Source organism: Salvelinus alpinus, chromosome 2, assembly GCF_045679555.1.
Source record: "Salvelinus alpinus chromosome 2, SLU_Salpinus.1, whole genome shotgun sequence".
Lineage (NCBI taxonomy): Eukaryota > Metazoa > Chordata > Actinopteri > Salmoniformes > Salmonidae > Salvelinus > Salvelinus alpinus.
The window spans coordinates 63,882,054-63,900,569 of record NC_092087.1 but is presented as its reverse complement, the minus strand read 5'-3'; the positions used below and the strand labels follow the sequence as shown (position 1 = coordinate 63,900,569).

General features: G+C 42.0%; 1 protein-coding gene across 1 annotated transcript; it reads right to left on the bottom strand.

Moving 5' to 3' along the window:
• Window positions 1-959: 959 nt before the first annotated feature.
• Window positions 960-17,376, bottom strand: mtif2 (mitochondrial translational initiation factor 2). Its single transcript, XM_071387586.1, has 14 exons — window positions 17,210-17,376; window positions 15,920-16,085; window positions 14,477-14,591; window positions 14,075-14,246; window positions 13,591-13,751; window positions 13,035-13,211; window positions 11,405-11,544; window positions 10,868-10,992; window positions 10,349-10,553; window positions 5,762-6,014; window positions 5,425-5,565; window positions 3,762-3,926; window positions 2,739-2,879; window positions 960-1,619 (listed from the first exon to the last, which is right to left on the bottom strand). The coding sequence occupies exons 2-14, from the start codon at window positions 16,076-16,078 to the stop codon at window positions 1,450-1,452; spliced, it is 2,124 nt and encodes a 707-aa protein (XP_071243687.1). The 5' UTR covers window positions 16,079-16,085; window positions 17,210-17,376; the 3' UTR covers window positions 960-1,449.
• Between the last annotated feature and the right edge of the window lie 1,140 nt (window positions 17,377-18,516).

Here is an 18,516-nt window from a genome sequence, read left to right as displayed (position 1 = left end):
CTTGTCCTCCTCATCCATGACATTTTGAGGTTCAATTTGGCCCAACTATTATACTTTAAATGAGTCTCTGCCTAATCTTTGGATCATGCTTGTGTGACGCTTTTGAATGTGGGTCAAACGGACAATAAAAGTATTATCTGAATTGTTTCGTCCCCACCTACCAGTCATTCTTGCTAGCTAGCAGGAGCGATACCGGTAGTGTCCTTCGCTCCCGCCTGCCCTCACCGTCGTTAACAGAACTGTGGAAAAACAGTGCCCAACAGACAGGGGGGCGAAGAACACTGTCTATGGGTCATCCCCTCCTTACGCTAGCACAGCAGGTGGGAGGGTGGGGCAACACTTTGTGCTAGCAAACTAACTAGCTAGCGACATCATGTGCTAGCTTGCTAACTAGCTAGCACACAGTGTCGCTCCTGCCTGCTGTGTTCGGGAGAAAACCGTTCCTGACAGGCGGGAGCGACGGACACGGAGTCCTCCTTAGGACTAGCTGGCTAAGCTAACACAGTGTCCTGCGCTCCCGCCGGGACCAATTTTTGGAGCTGCGTATTTATTTATGGCAATCCCCTCTTCCTACAATTTGAAGTTTGCGCTGCACGCGATCCTATAGCTGTACAGAAAATCAGCAATCTCTTCGCTAGCTCACCCGACCTGTGTTGATTGACAACTTGCTGGTCTAATTATAGTGCCGAGTGTGCGTTTCACTAGCCAATCTGGTGCAGTTTTTTTTTTTTTTTTTTTTTTTTTTTACAAGGGCGAAACAGGGCATGGACTCTACAAAGTGTCGAAAGCGTTCCACAGGGATGCTGGCCCATTTTGACTCTACAGTTGTGTATTTTTTTAGGAGCTAAAAAAACTGGCCAGAAACACAGACAGCTGAGAGATGTGATTGGAGTTAGGCCCTGCTACATGTAGTGTGTGCATAACTTCTCAACATAACAGCATATTTATTACCTTGAAAATGATATGCACATTATTATTTTATTTTTTATTGTAATACAGATTTACACTTATCTCTTGGAAAATGATGTGCTGTATATATATATATATAGTGCTTGACTTGAGCAGGAGCTCACTGGAGCTGAGTACCAGCACCTCATTTTCCACTGCTTGAGCTCCTGTTCCTCTTATAGAATATTAACTCAAAATCAGTGAGCCCAAAGCAAAGAAAATCTGTCCAATTATATTACACAAATAAAGCCGCTGCTGGAACAGATATGAGTACTGCACTCTCATATCACTTGATTTTTTTTTTTTATCTTACTAGAAACAATTTTATTACATCAAGCAGAGTAGTCAGTACAACACCTCAAATTCAATTAGTCATGACATTCACAATTTTACATGTAAATGCAAAGTCTTGGAATGCTCAACCGTCTCTAGCATAAATAATACTCCTTCAATTCAGATCATGGATTGTTCACCTGATGAGGCCAATATCTATAGCACGTCCTAAAATCCTGGATCCCAGGAAATTGTTTGCCTAGTCTCAGTCTCTTCGTAGCACACTATTTCATCTCCCGGTCTAAACTCGATGTCCTGATCCACAGAGAGGCCACACTCCATCCCTGTCTTCACCATCTGGACATCATCTTTGTGGTGCTTCAGTGCTGTCAAGGAGCCTGCAGGTAATACAAGACACCACACACAGTTTTCACTCAATCAAGAATAAGAAACCAACTTTCACCAAATGTATTTGTGTCTGACTCAAGAATAAGGATGACCCGTCGTCAGATTACATACAAAATAAGCCACAGGTTTATCACATGACATTATCTGTATACACCAAGCAACCGGTTTGACTAATTACCAGTATGGAGCATTGATAGTAAATACAGCATTTCACATACTTAAAAATATGTATTTGAAAGTATAGTTTAGATATGCAGACGCTCCTAAAAGGCTTCTATGGAATGAGGTGCTCATTTAGATAAAATCCTATTTCATAAAGGAAAAGGTTAGATAGATTTGATCATTTAAAACACAATACAACCACACATGTGGATAATGCTTTTAAAATCGAGGACAAAAAACGTATTACCATTGTGGTCCTCTTAAATAAATGGCTCAAAAAAATGTACAAACATAAGCTACACAGTAGACCTAGCCTACTAGGCATACTTGGGTTACAGATCTAATAATAATTCATATATTTTGGAACTTGTATAGTGCTTTACAAAGAATCTCAAAGCGCATAAAAAGTAAAACAGACAAAAAATAGAAATGGAGACAAAGTATTAGGTCTGAAAAACGCATGAAAAGCCACCACATCTTGGCAGTGGTTAGGCGCATTCCCTGAACTTCCTCAGCTACCTCTGGACACAGCATCCAATCCTTGGTGTAATACTTCCAAACAGATTAAACAAAAAGTCACATTTTAATCCAAACAGCAAGCTAGCTAGCTAACAAGCCCAAATATTGACTTTATCACAATCCTGCAAGTCTAAGAGTCCACAGGATATAGTGATCAAACCCTAGAGCAGCCAAAACGTCCCAAAATACATTTAAAAAATGCACAAAAAAAAAACTTCAATAATAAACATATGTACAATATTTACAGAGCTCTCTGCCTAGGCTACAGTGCCATGGCAACCATGGATACAGAGGTGTTGGTATCTCCTTTAAAAAAAAAAGTACTTAAAAGTATCAGCTAGATATTGAACCTCAATAAGGATCCCTGATGAGTGACATGCCCTTTAGCTATTTGGTATGGAAGTAGGTCTTCACACTATCTTGCTTACCCTCCCAGATGACGTCTTGGCCTCGGACCAGTCGGAACTTCATCTTTCTATCTAGCTGACCTTTCTGAACTCTACAGCCGGCGACGGACACTTTCTTCTTCCCAACGGTCACGTCAAACATGGCCAGGACAGATGCCTCTCCTGGAAAGAGAAGACGAAGAAAAATACTTTTAATCCAGACGAGACAGAAATCGGTCTTCTGCTGTACCTAACCCCTCCGCTACACAAACACACATTAGGTTGAAGAGGCTGGAGCAGAGGGCAGCCACAATGCAGCGCTCAATGACCAGTTTAGGGGGTTAAGTTAAGATCACTACCACCAGATATTTATCTCTTTTTTCCCCACCCGTCAGAACTGGGATTTAAAACAGTAACCCAAACGTTGTGAGATTCAAACAATACATTAGGGTTTCTAGCACAGTCTATTCCCAGTTCAGTGAAAAGACAGTTATCCAGTGTTTTTAAACAGCATGCAAACCAGCAAACAAAGCAACTAACACTACCGATATACAGGAATACATTTTTGATTGCGGTCAAATAGACATCCTTGCATGATTCACTATTTCTTCTAAAATAAGTTGAAATGGGGAAAACTTTGTGTTCCCACGTGTATGTGTTTGACTTACAACTGCATAGGATCGCCAAAAAGTTACAGAATTTCTTTTTCAATTCAAAGAAGATTTTTTTTTCCTGAACTGAATTACTCAGAATTCAAATTAATCTGGTTGGAGACTTAAATGATTCTTGTTAACGGTATAATTTACCTCACCTGTGTGAGTTGCAGGTGCCTACACAGTAATAGCCAGTAATAGCCATATGACATGTTTTGAAAGAGAACTGAATATTCTGCTCCATTGCAAAAGTGCCAATTTATTTGACCACTACAGTATGTCATTTTTGACAATTACTATGTCATGTGTATGTTTATTGATTTCGATGTATCCCAGGACTCCCAAGAACACTCGGTAACAATTTCCTGTGTTGACTATCCTGATTTATTAAATTAAAATACCACACACACACCGATCACATTCTCCTTTACAGAAGGAGGGAGTTTACTGCTCAGCTCGTCCTTTAGGTCGTCGATGAGTTTGTAGATAACTTTGTGCATCTTTAGTATGATGCCTTTCTTAGTGGCCATCTGCTGAATGGACTTATTGACACCCACATTGAAGCCGTATATGGTGCCTGGTCATGGGAAGAAATAGCAAGTGTTACTATAACAATAAACAAAACATTTGTCAACATAAAGTAAAAAAGGTCTTAAAACATTAGTTTACTAATAATAAGACTTATTTTTCATTTTCAAAAGTGTAAATATAGGGGATATAATAAAACACTTATATAACAGGTAAGCAGACAGATCGAGGGGATACAAGAGCACATGCTTGAAGGGACATTAAACAATGGAATGTGAGGGAAATAATATTTTGATTATATTTAACTGGTTAAAACATAGCCCTTTAAAAACTTGTACCCGTAGACTTGTTAAAAAATGGCACATTTGGGTACTGAGAAGCGCCTAAATTGGAACGCAGTGGCTGTACAGTAAAATATTATAAATGACGTCAGGGCTCAGGCTTCACAGCGCTGTATTGGTTTTGACTGACAGCCATTCTGAACATGAGCACTGCACGTGACAAGAAGTTGCCCCCATCCCTCCAATGGAGTCCAAATGTGCACTTCACATTTCCATATCATAAAACTCATGTTATATATATTTATGATCACCATGTTTGATGTAGTTAGAAGATTACATGGCGTCATACCCTGGGTTGTTCTGAACAGAATGAGCCTGTTTGTCTATTGTGAAGAAAATTTGCTGCGGAACACACACCTGACAGCACTCAAGACTCCTTTCTACGCGCACCAAAATTAGGTTATGTTTCTCTGAACTGCCTTGTGAAAGTCTAACCACTGTAAGATTGTATTTCATACCTTAGCTAGTCATGTTTGCTTTCGGCGATTTAAAAATGGTCCGTTTTTGGATTGTGTAAACAACAGTAATTGTGTGATTGCAGGGTTGTGTTCCAAACAAAACAAGTATGCTTGCTCTAGATCTTCAACGGCACAGCTAGGAGAGCTCAATGTCATGGAAGTGCATTGAAATTACTTTGGAGAAGTGTGTGGTCACGTCGGAGACACCAGTTAGTCCTCTCACTCTAACCTTTGTCATTTTATTGTCTTATGTTGCACCTACTCCACCATTTCAATTAATATTCTTATTATGTTACTGAATATATTCAGTTATTGCAGATTTCGTTATTGGCTAATGCTGTGAAAAGTACAGTAAATGTAAAATACACATACAATCAACAGTGTAATGTTTGGATTCAGTCTTTTGTCAGGTGAATTATGTCCTAAACTTTGGTCTAATAATTTCCCAATAATCACCAAACTGTTCCCTTTCAATTGCCATCATGGTTATACCATTCAAATGTATTATGTAAGAAACATCCATATAGGCCAATTCTCATGAGTGTAAAGGGTTAAAATCATTACAAAGAAAGTCTGTTGAAGTGAAAGTAAACCAGATGTGTTTTAAGTTGAGTATTGGATAATAATTCTTAGACAGAATGTACTCATGGGGCATTCTAACTACAGCAGTGATGCTGGCATTTTAGTCTTCTATTGAGACCAAACATCTCCCTTTTCAATGACATGGTGTGATGTGTAGAGGATGCACCTGAGAAGGTCTCGGCCAGGTTGAGATCGTTCTCGGAAACATCTCCGATGCCAAAGTGGACCACCTCCATCTGGCACTGGCTATGCGCATCGTAGCTCTCCAAGATGTTCAGGATAGCCTCGACAGAGCCATCCACATCACCTGCAGTGACAAAAGACAAGTCGGTATGAAATGGCATATGCTTTGTTATATTATTCATGGATTATATTTGAGTTATTTCATGATGTATTTAATATAAATATTGAAATATGATTTTAATTAGGAGCATTTCTGTTCTGTAATTGAATTGTCTAGCCATGTCATTGAGTTATTCAGATTAATTAATTGATCTAGTCACCTTTGACAATGAGTGGTAGGGAGAGCTCTTGGGACTCCAACTTCTCACTGGGCCGCATGGCCATGAGCTTTTTGTTGGCCTTGTACAGAGCAGACTTCCTTTGCCTCCAGCTGAGGTGGGCCAGGGGCTCTCGCTCCTTCTTGTAGCTCTCTTGGTGCTCCCGTTGCTTTACCTCAATGGCTTGCATGTCCTCCTTCAGTTTGTCCTGTTCCTCCTGGTAGCACCGCCAGTCCACCACCTCCCTTGCTCTTTTCTATAGTTGAGTGGATAAAGATCGATAGAATGGGGTAATATGGTGTCACAACAGATATATTAGCCTGTCTAGCCCCGGCGTTCCGCTAGCGGAACTCCTCCCACATTCCACTGAAAAGTTAGAGCGCGAAATTCAAAAAAATATTTTTTAGAAATATTTAACTTTCACACATTAACAAGTCCAATACAGCAAATGAAAGATACACATCTTGTGAATCCAGTCAACATGTCCGATTTTTAAAATGTTTTACAGCGAAAACACCACATATATTTATGTTAGCTCACCACCAAATACAAAAAAGGACAGACATTTTTCACAGCACAGGTAGCATGCAGGAAACCAACCAAACTAACCAAGAACCAACCAAACTAACCAAGAAACAACGTCATCAGATGACAGTCCTATAACATGTTACACAATAAATCTATGTTTTGTTCGAAAAATGTGCATATTTGAGGTATAAATCAGTTTTACATTGCTGCTACCATCACAGCTACCGTCAGAAATAGCACCGAAGCAGCCAGAGTAATTATAGAGACCAACGTGAAATACCTAAATACTCATCATAAAACATTTCTGAAAAATCAATGGTGTACAGCAAATTAAAGACAAACATCTTGTGAATCCAGCCAATATTTCCGATTTTTTAAGTGTTTTACAGCGAAAACACAATATAGCATTATATTAGCTTACTACAATAGCCTACCACACAACCGCATTCATTCATCAAGGCACGTTAGCGATAGCAATAGGCACGTTAGCGTTAGCGAATAAACCAGCAAAAGATATTAATTTTCACTAACCTTCATAAACTTTCCTCAGATGACAGTCCTATAACATCAGGTTATACATACACTTATGTTTTGTTCGAAAATGTGCATATTTAGAGCTGAAATCAGTGGTTATCCATTATGCTAACGTAGCATCTTTTTCCCAGAATGTGCGGATATTTCTATTAGACTCTCACCTATTCTGACCAAATAGCTATTCATAAACATTACAAAAAAATACATGTTGTATAGGAAACGATAGATTCATTAGTTCTTAATGCAATCGCAGTGTTAGAATTCTAAAAATATCTTCATTACAACATAAGTCTTACGTTATGGCGAGAGATGCCCAAAACATGGGCGCAAAACTACTAGTACACAGTTCGACAGATATATGTAATAGCATCACAAAATGGGTCCTACTTTTGGTGATCTTCCATCAGAATGTTGTACAAGGGGTCCTTTGTCCAGAACTGTCTTTGTTTGGTATTAGAACGTCGTTTTTCTCTCTTGAATTAGCAAGCACACTGGCCAAGTGGCGCGAAGCTATCCTTCCTGAACATATGCAGACAAAGCAACACGCCTAACGTCCCGAAAAAATTTCAATAATCTAATAAAACTATATTGAAAAAACATACTTTACGATGATATTGTGACATGTATCAAATAAAATCAAAGCCGGAGATAGTATTCGCCTATAACGACAGCTTTTCAAAAGGCAATTACAGGTCCCTCCACGCGCCTTCCAGAAAACCGAAAATGGAGGACACGTCATTCCAAGAGGATTCATTCCATCTCAGACCAAGATAATCAACTCATTTCTTCTCTCACTTCCTCTTGACATCTAGGGGAAGGTGTATGACGTGCACGTATAGTCATACGTATCATGCCCATTTATAGGCAGGTCCTTGAACAGAGCATCGAATTCAGACTTTCCACTTCCTGGTCAGAAAGTGTGCTGCCAAATGAGTTCTGTTTTACCCACAGAAAAAATTCAAACGGTTTTAGAAACTAGAGAGTGTTTTCTATCCAATAGTAATAATAATATGCATATTGTACAAGCAAGAATTGAGTACGAGGCCGTTTAAATTGGGCACGAATTTCCCCCAAAGTGAAAACAGCGCCCTCTGTCCTCAACAGGTTAACAGATGAGACAAAAACATAACTCAGAGCTCAAAAGTGACTATGGTCTGAGATATGCATGCAACGCTTGTAAGTCTGAATTGGGGCATTACCAGTAATAAGTAAGGAAAGACAATACGTTACTCTGGACCATGATCTCTCTTTTGACGAACATATCAAGACTGTTTCAAGGACAGCTTTTTTGCAAAAATCTGAAACCTTGTCCAAAAATGATGCAGAAAAACTAATCCATGCTTTTGTCACTTCTAGGTTAGACTACTGCAATGCTCTACTTTCCGGCTACCCGGATAAAGCACTAAATAAACTTGAGTTAGTGCTAAACACGGCTGCTAGAATCTTGACCAGAACCAAAAAATGTGATCATATTACTCCAGTGCTAGCCTCTCTACACTGGCCTCCTGTTAAGGCAAGGGCTGATTTCAAGGTTTTACTGCTAACCTACAAAACATTACATGGGCTTGCTCCTACCTATCTTTCCGATTTGGTCCTGACGTACATACCTACACATACGCTATGGTCACAAGACGCTGGCCTCCTTACTGTCCCTAGAATTTCTAAGCAAACAGATGGAGGCAGGGCTTTCTCCTATAGAGCTCCATTTTTATGGAACGGTCTGCCTACCCATCTGAGAGACGCAGACTCTGTCTCAACCTTTAAGTCTTTACTGAAGACTCATCTCTTCAGTAGGTCCTATGATTGAGTGTAATCTGGCCCAGGAGTGTGAGGGTGAACGGAAAGGCACTGGAGCAACAAACCGCCCTTGCTGTCTTCGCCTGGCCGGTTCTCCTCTCTCCACTGGGATTCTCTGCCTCTAACCCTATTACAGGGGCTGAGTCACTGGCTTACTGGTGCTCTGCCATGCCCTCCCTGGGAGGGGTGCGTCACTTGAGTGGGTTGAGTCACTGACGTGATCTTCCTGTCCGGGTTGGCGCCCCACCTTGGGTTGTGCCATGGCGGAGATCTTTGTGGGCTATACTCGGCCTTGTCTCAGGATGGTAAGTTGGTGATTGAAGATATCCCTCTAGTGGTGTGGGGGCTGTGCTTTGGGGTTATATCCTGCCTGTTTGGCCCTGTCCAGGGGTATCGTCGGATGGGGCCACAGTGTCTCCCGACCCCTCCTGTCTCAGCCTCCAGTATTTATGCTGCAGTAGTTTGTGTCGGGGGGCTAGGGTCAGTCTGTTATATCTGGAGTATTTCTCCTGTCTTATCCGGTGTGAATTTAAGTATGCTCTCTCTTGGAGGACCTGAGCCCTAGCACCATGCCTCAGGACTACCTGGCCTGATGACTCCTTGCTGTCCCCAGTCCACCTGGCCGTGCTGCAGCTCCAGTTTCAACTGTTCTGCCTGCGGCTATGTAACCCTGACCTGTTCACCGGATGTGCTACCAGTCCCAGACCTGCTGTTTTCAACTCTCTAGAGACAGCAGGAGCGGTAGAGATACTCTGAATGATCGGCTATGAAAAGCCAACTGACATTTACTCCTGAGGTGCTGACCTGTTGCACCCTCGACAACCACTGTGATTATTATTATTTGACCCTGCTGGTCATCTATGAACATTTGAACATCTTGGCCATTTTCTGTTATAATCTCCACCCGGCATAGCCAGAAGAGGATTGGCCTGGTTTCTTCCTAGGTTCTGGCCTTTCTAGGGAGTTTTTCCTAGCCACCGTGCTTCTACACCTGCATTGCTTGCTGTTTGGGGTTTTAGGCTGGGTTTCTGTACAGCACTTTGAGATATCAGCTGATGTAAAAAAGGGCTTTATAAATTAAACTACCAAAAAGTGTCAGTAGTTTGCTTAGGTTGACGGCAAAGTTAGGCTAATTACATGGGAGTACTCTGCTCTGGGGCGTGGTCACACTAAGCCTCGCCGTGTGTATCTATAGTGCACCTGTGACGGCCAATACAGCACGGCATGGAACGCTGTTTGTCCAATCAGCATCCAGGATCCAAACAAGCCGTTTTTAAACAATCTTCACTGCAAATTGAAGTGGGAGTAGTCAACACAAGGATTGACTTGGGCGGCTGCATACGTGACACATCAACAATGCATGGTATTGGATCGTGGCTGAAGGCAATTAATGAATCAGATAAGGCCTATTCCAACTGTATTACTCCTCATTCTCATAAATAAATAAAACATCCAGCTATTGCTTTGAGGCTGGCTTGTATGACTACCAAATTCGGAGTTGGCTGAATCACACAGGCTTTAGAATTCCTCTACTCTTCTAATAATGCAATATATGTCACCTCAGACTTAATCTCGGCAACACACAACCAAAATCTTGCCGAAACGCTGGCTACTGGATAAGGTTCTGGGGAAGAGGTACACCGTAAATAGGTGCACCGGAAAAATTATTCCTCATCTCACTGTCCTAGGACAGACGTTACATTTATGTTATGTCTGTCCAGGAGAGATTACCTCAGACTCTACTTCCAGGATATCCTCGCCGGCAGAGGGGAGCTCCTTCCACCCCACTATCTCCACAGCAGTGCCCGGCCCAGCCTCCTTCACTATGCAGTTGTTCTCGTCAAACAAGAAGCGCACCTTGGCCCATGTCTTCCCTGCAACCAAAGTGCAGCCCTTTTTTAACGTGCCTCGCTGGACAATTGCTGTCGTAACTGGCCTGCAAAACAGGAAATCATTTGTAAAAATGTATTTGTAAGCAGCATCTTATTGAACTGACATTCATTTAAAAATAGTTTAAACATCTTAAATGTTTACCAAAGCTATTTTTCATTTCCGTTACTCCAATAATTTCACTCATATTGTAATGGACTATATGCATTTGACAATATAATGCTTTTAGGTTGTGATTTTGTGTGAATCTTGGAAGTTTTGTAACCTGATTAAATCAAACTAGAAGGCTTGGTGCAACCATTCCAACAACCATGCTTAAGCTCATGCTTCAATCCGTGGCTGTGCCATGAGGAGACCCACCCCTTGCCCTTATCCGAGCGGCTCTCGATAATGGTGCCCTCCACTAGGCCTGTCGGGTCACCCTTCAGCTCCATCACCTCCGCCAGGGTCACCGTGGCCTCTGCCAGCTCCATCAGATTGTCCCCCTATGGAATCATATTGTTGTTCTTTAATTTCATGGCTTTGGCATTATGCCCCGACTTGCACAAATAGGTGAATTAGGCTGGGGCAGACATTTTTTATCCATACATTTTTTATCCACATTTAGACAACTATTGACGGACACAAACAGACGGAAATGACTTAAGTGGGCAGTAGTGCTTGTATTAAGGCTGAACCATGTTTGTGGGACTGTCCCAACCCCCAAGATGAGACAAGGGGCAGAATCCAATTAACAAACAAACATATGCATACACACACACACACACACACACATTAGGCTTGCTAAATGTCTGACATTTTGTTTCCCACCTGGTCTGCTGTAATAAATGAGTTCATTTTATATATTCAATGATATATTAAAAAAGTAAACCTCCTTCCTACGGATGAGGAACTCACCTTAAGGGCAGAAACGCGGATAGCCTGAACCTCTCCTCCATACTCCTCGCATACCACATCATGGGATAGTAGTTCCTGCTTCACACGCGCTGGGTCAGCTTGATGCTTGTCACACTTGTTCACTGCCACAATGATTGGTACTGCAGATACACAAAAAAAAAACACCAATTTTACTATTCAGGTACATAAAAGTCATACAATAATGAACTGTCATTAAATGAGCTCATTGGGAGCCTTGATCAGATCAACAATGTTATGTCTCGTTAGCCATGAAAAGGCAGTGATGATTTATACTGAACAAAAATATAAAAAACACAATATGTGACAATTTCAAAGATTTTACTGAGTTACAGTTCATAGAAGGAAATCAGTCAATTGAAATTCATTAGGTCCTAATCTATGGATTTTACATGACTGCGAATACAGACATGCATCTGTTGGTCCCAGATACCTTAAAAAAAAAAGGAAAAAAAAAAAGGTTAGGGGTGTGGATCAGAAAACCAGTCAGTATCTGGTGTGACCACCATTTGCGTCATGCAGCACGACACCTTCACAGAGTTGACCAGGCTATTGATTGTGGCCAGTGGAATATTGTCCCACTCCTCTTCAATGGCTGTACGAAGTCGCTGGATATTGGCGGGAAGTGGAACGCGCCGTCGTACACGTCGATCAAGAGCATCCCAAACATGCTCAACGAGTGATATGTCTGGTGAGTATGCAGGTCATGAAAGAACTGGGACATTTTCAGCTTCCAGGAATTGTGTACAGATCCTTGCGACATGGGACTGTGCATTATCATACTGAAACATGAGGTAATGGTGGCGGATGAATGGGACGACAATGGGCCTCAGCACATCGCCACGGTATCTCTGTGCATTCAAATTGCCATCGATAAAATGCAATTGTGTTCATTGTCCGTAGCTTATGCCTGCCCATACCATAACCCCACCGCCACCATGGGGCACTCTATTCACAACGTTGACGTCGCCCACAGGAAGCCATACACGTGGTCTGTGGTTGTGAGGCCGGTCGGACGTACTGCCAAATTCTCTAAAACGACATTGGGGCGGCTTATGGTAGAGAAATGCACATTCAATTACCCGGTAACAGCACAGGTGGACATTCCTGCAGTCAGCATGCCAATTGCACGCACCCTCAAAATTTGAGACATCGTGTTGTGTGACAAAACGGCACATTTCCGAGTGGTCTTTTGTTGTCCCCAGCACAAGGTGCACCTGTGTAATCAGCGTCTTGATATGCCACACCTGTCAGGTGGATGGAATATCTTGGCAAAGGAGCTCACTAACAGGGATGTAAACACATTTGTGTACAAAAGTTGAGAGAAATGTTTTTTGTGCGCATGGAACATTTTTGGGATCTTTTATTTCAGCTCATGAAACATGGGTCAAACTTTACATGTTGCGGTTATATTTTTGTTCAGTGTATATAGATTTAAAGTGAACAGCAGGAATATGTGTTGTACATGATGCTATCGCCAGCTGCAGTTTGGATTGAATGCCTTCAAGTTACAGTTAGGGTTATTTAATCTATAAAAAATATTATGTCCCTCAAAGATGTTGCCCAAAATGTGTTATAGTCGCAGAGAAATACCAACATGAAATGACAGTACCTTGGGCTTTTTTGGCATGTAGGATGGATTCAATCGTCTGCTTCATGACCCCGTCATCTGCAGCAACAACCAGGATGACAATGTCTGTGGCCAAAGCTCCACGGGCCCTCATGGCGGAGAAGGCTGCGTGCCCTGGGGTGTCCAAGAACGTGATCTTTTCCCCCGAAGGAAGTTGAACTGCAGAGAGAAATCAGGATGGAACCTTCTGAAATCTGTGAAGATAAATCTAACCTCACTGAGAAGTTTGGTATATTCAAAATATGTATTGCTATGAGGCATTATAGCACCAGGTTGAGAAAGAACATTTACAGTTTAGCCTTTCAATGATCTGCATCGACAGGTGGTCTCAAGCCTCAAGCAAAGAGTGGATATGGGGGACAGGTCTGAGGGGAGCTGCCGGTGTTTAATCAACATTTTCATACAATATTAATATGATTCCCTTGATTCATTCAGCTAGATTCTGTAAGATTCACTACTACTAGCAGCTAGTTTTATGATCACTAAACATTACACAAAAAAAAACAACACTTCTTGTGGAGTCTAGGTGTTTCCCTACCCAGGAAGGCCCCAATGTGCTGGGTGATGCCGCCTGCTTCCCCCGCAGCCACCTGGCTCTTCCTAAGGCTGTCCAGCAGAGTGGTCTTTCCGTGATCTACGTGGCCCATTATGGTGACGACAGGAGGACGAGACACCAGGACGGCCGGATCTGGTGGAGCTCTAGAATAAACATTGATTTACATTCAGATTCAACTTCTGTTTCTATTTTGTATGTTCATTCATGTGAAAATAAAAAAAGTTAATATTCAGGTGGTATAACTTGGGTTTTATCCAGGTTTGAGCTTGAATGGGAATGTCAGTACATGGATGGTACTGAGCCCTTTCTACCCTAACGCCTACAGACGGCCAACAACCAATTCTCAAGGGGTTGTCCTGTTGTTTTGAAATGTCCAACATCTTGCTGATGGTGTCGGGGCCTCTGTCAACCAAAATACTCTATTAACCACCCTTCTAACAATCCGCCGACAAGACAGGTCTTGTACCTTCTCTGAGTGTCTTTGTTCTCACGCTCTTTGGACTCCACCAGCTTGGCCCACTTGTACTTCATCCCAGACCTCTTCACAACCTCCTTGATCCACTGCTCCTCCAGAACAGAGTGGGGCTCTAGGGAATCCAGGTCCACTGAGGTGTTGAGCAGAGCCTCAAAGACATGATCTGTGGAATAAATGGTACGCTCTTCAAATCAGTACTACACATCAGACCTGCGTTGTATTCATTAGTGTACACCGTAGCGAAACATTTTGGAATGGAAAACGAAAACAAGCGTTTCTTATTGGACAAGTTTTAATCATCTTGGAACACTCAATACTCCATACCATAATTCAGTAAAATAAATAACTTTAAAGACTATTGAATGATTATACATTAAATTAAATCAGCCTTACCAAAGTCTTTGTTCATAGCTTCAGCCAGTGCAGACACCGTCATCTTCTGCTTTATTTCTACTTCCTGTTTGTCCTGCTTCGGTTTGACTTTCTGAACTTTACTATGGCCTTTACCCTAGAAAAAAAAGACATGAAAGAAAATGTTAATGGATCTAAACGCATAAGGAAAGACCACAACCACATGATCTCTATTTTCAATAGAGATCAAGGCCTATTACATTTCTTATCATTTGCATTTACAGTGCAGTAGGAAAATATTCAGACCTTGACTTTTTCCACATTTTGTTACGTGACAGCCTTATTCTAAAATTGATTGTTTTTTTCCATCATCAATCCACACACTTAAATATGACATTAACATAAGTATTCAGTAAGTATTCCCGAAGCCACTCCTGCATTGTCTTGGCTGTGTGCTTAGGGTTGTTGTCCTGTTGGAAGGTGAAACTTTGCCCCAGTCTGAGGTCCTGAGCAGGTTTTTATCAAGGACCTCTCTGTACTTTAGTCAGGATCGATGAAAAGATGAACAGAGCAGTCTCCCAGTCCTTGTCGCTGAAAAACATCCCCACAGCACGATGCTGCCACCACAATGCTTCACTGTAGGGATGGTGCCAGGTTTCCTCCAGATGTAACGCTTGGCATTCAGGCCAGAGAGTTCAATCTTGCTTTCAACAGACCAGAGAATATTGTTTCTCATGGTCAGAGTCCTTTAGGTGCCTTTTGGCAAACCAAGCGGGCTGTCATATGCCTTTTACTGAGGAGTGGCTTCCGTCTGGCCACTCTACCAAAGACCTGGTTGGTGGAGTGCAGCAGAGATGGTTGTCCTTCTGGAAGGTTCTCCCATCTCCACAGAGGAACTGGAGCTCTGTCAGTGACCATTGGGTACTTGGTCACCTCCCTGACCAAGACCCTTCTCCCCCGATTGCCGTTTGGCCGGGCGACCAGCTCTAGGAAGAGTCTTGGTGGTTTCAAACTTCTTGCATTTAAGAATGATGGAGGCCACTGTGTTCTTGGGGACCTTCAATGCCCCAGATCTGTGCCTCGACACAATCCTGTCTCGGAGCTTTACGGCAATTCCTTCAACCTCATGGCTTGGTTTTGCTCTGACATGCACTGTCAACTGTGGGACCTTATATAGACAGGTGTGTACCTTTCCAAATCATGTCCAATCAATCGAATCAAGTTGTATAAACATCTCAAGGATGATCTATGGAAACAGGATGCACCTGAGCTCAATTTCGAGTGACATAGCAAAGGGTCTGAATAGTTATGTAAATAAGGTATTTCTGTTTTTATAAACATTCCTCAAATCCAATTGTGGATTGTGTGTAGATTGATGAGGAAACAATTACAATTTTAGAATAAGGCTGTAACGTAACAAAATGTGGAAAAAGTCAAGGGGTCTGAATGTTTTTCTTCAACTTAAAACTTGCCCCTATGTCTCACCTGCTTAGTAGCAAGGAATCTGGCATGGTGGCAGGTCAGTGGAGGTGCAGGGGTCCAAGCTGGAGCAAATATAGGGAAAGGGAGGTAGTTTGCAACCAGTGTAGGGTCGGTATGGGTTATCAGTCTCACCCTCCTTATCAGGGAGGTCGCCCGATTCATTTCAGTGCTAAAAAAAACAGAATTGTTATTTTAATTTCACATTGGCATCTGCAGTCGTGCTGTACAGTAGGTTAACTACGGGGCTCTGCAACTACCATTTGCCATGCGGTTTGCTAGCAACGTCATGAAACAGGGCCTGTGGGCCCTACATTTCCCACATCGAAAAACCTGAAGCCACCGTGCCTCTATTTCCCTACGTGGGAGCATTACAAACCATAGGTTTTCACCATGTTTTGTTATTTCTGTATAACATAAAAATCAACACGAAGTTGGCTCTTTTACAATGTGGGTCATTTGGAAATAATGTTTGTTTTCCCCCAATTTGTGGCCGTGGTCAAAGGGAATTCCTTATTATTACATGATTATCAACTTTGCATACTGGCTAACACTGCCATTCCAAAATGGCAGCAGTGGCTACTATTAACTAACATGATGACGAAAGGGGCAGTTTTCCAGGAAAATTTGCAGTATTTCAAACTTCTCGGTGGAGCAGTGCGGATAAAGATCAAATTTGAAGTACAGTGACATATTCCAGCCTTGCATTGAGGTATGTTTTCTGACAAATATCTCACGCTGACTCCACTGTGTCTTAATGTAACCATGATTGCGTTCTGACTCCAGTGCAGCTCAGTGTAAACAAGTGTAACGGTAGGGTCAGTATCTTCTGGGAAGCTAATTTGCCCATTTGAAAAAAATATCGAGCTAGGATTATAAAATCGAGTTCCAGATTGTCTTTATTACAGTCAGGCTGCAAAGATTTATAGAATGCCTGAAGACACTAGAAAAAAAGAACCTGAAACGCAACAGACGTGGTTGACCTTAGCACAGCTTATGTTGTTGCACCCACTTCAAAGATGGAGGAAATGGGAAACTTGAACCGGGTTATCTGGCAAATCAAACCTTGACGCACTTTAGCCACGCCCGTACAAAATTGTTCTGTTACACTGCAGTTAACAGAGACTGCAAATATGGTTGTCAAACTCTGTGGCGACAGTATCCAAAACACTACAGTTCACTGCACTTCATAGTAAGTTAGCTAACTCTAACTGGAGTCATTTTGGGGTTAGCTAGATGCCATGATTTTGTGTAGCTAGCTACCCACTAGCAATAACACAAATCCGAGGAACTCACCTTGTGATTTAGGCTACCCCGTTTCACCACATTGTTAATGTGGTTTTCAATCCCATAAGCATTACACGTTCAGCGATATCAAACATCCATTTCAACCCTTCACAGGACGCAGCCATGACAGGTATCCCAGCAAGCATTTCGACAGTGTATTGGCCATAGAGATAGATGAAGGACTCATCGTTATAATTGTACTATTATAGCGTCATTGACAACATGGGCAGCGCATATAGACAGAGGACTCATCGTTATATCTGTGCTATTAGAGCGTCTTTGACAAAAATGGGCAGCGCCACCGAGCCTACAACCCATAGGAATTCCCACCCAGTTGACAACTTTTTTACTACTTTAAAATGACGGAAGCAAGGTGGACGCCCATGCTAAAACGACCTTTTGGACACTATAGGCTTCTATCATTCTCTATGGTATCGACTGGCGGAAAGGGAAAGCGAGAGGACAGACTCCGTCCCAAATCTTTACGCGAGAAGCAGACCAAGTGGGGATTTTTTGTATAATGTGTCGAATTTGGTCAATATTAAATGTAATTGCTAAGTGAGGCGTATTTGATCGTATATAAGTTTCGTCATGTTCAGGTTGTTACGAATGTACTGATATAAGTTGAGCCAATGCTTATATGCTGTGGAGCGCTGCGTGTAACAAATCCGGTATCAGGATAAATAAAAAGCAAGGTCTGCTAACTTTCTTTAATTATGTTTAATTAACGCAAACAATTAATGGCAAATGTAATTTTCGTATATACGGGTTCGCTGTATCTCCGCGCAGGGTAGAACAGGGAACTGGCAGGAAGTACGTAAACAGCTGTTCTTATACCGTGATGACGTAGTTCCAACGCGTCTGTTGGCCTATCACAGTAGAGGCTGAGCGGGGTTTAAACTTTGCTCAGCCTGTCCCTTTCTCTCAGATTCCGCATCTGGTCGTTGCGTAGATTAGATCCGTCTTGTGTCTTCCCCGATTCTACACTCAAACAGTCCCTTATTTGGTATTAATCAGTGCCCTAACCTCCCTGGTTGGCCTAGAGATATGCACCCCTCCCCTCTCCAGATTGACCACAGCTTTTATGGCCTTTCACTCAATGTTGGTCAGTCTTTACACACATACATCTGTATTGTTTGTGTGTGTGTGTAACAAAGCAATATTCATCTTCATACAATATGGTAGCAGGCTATAGTGCATAAACATAAATCCTAACAATGCCCTCTCATCGGCTAGAAGGTTCCCTTCTGACTTTGCGGACATGTATGCCTATTGTTTGAGCAGACAGTCCAATATCTTGTCAATATATAAATAAT

What these genes read in the sequence shown, in the direction of transcription:
- mtif2 (XM_071387586.1), bottom strand. Translation starts at nt 16,078, where the DNA reads ATGAATCGGGCGACCTCCCTGATAAGGAGGGTGAGACTGATAACCCAT. An exon ending in AGCTATGAACAAAGACTTTG is followed by an intron (nt 14,247 to 14,476) that starts GTAAGGCTGATT and finishes TTTATTCCACAG; the next exon opens with ATCATGTCTTTGAGGCTCTG. An exon ending in ACATGCCAAAAAAGCCCAAG is followed by an intron (nt 11,545 to 13,034) that starts GTACTGTCATTT and finishes GTGTATCTGCAG; the next exon opens with TACCAATCATTGTGGCAGTG.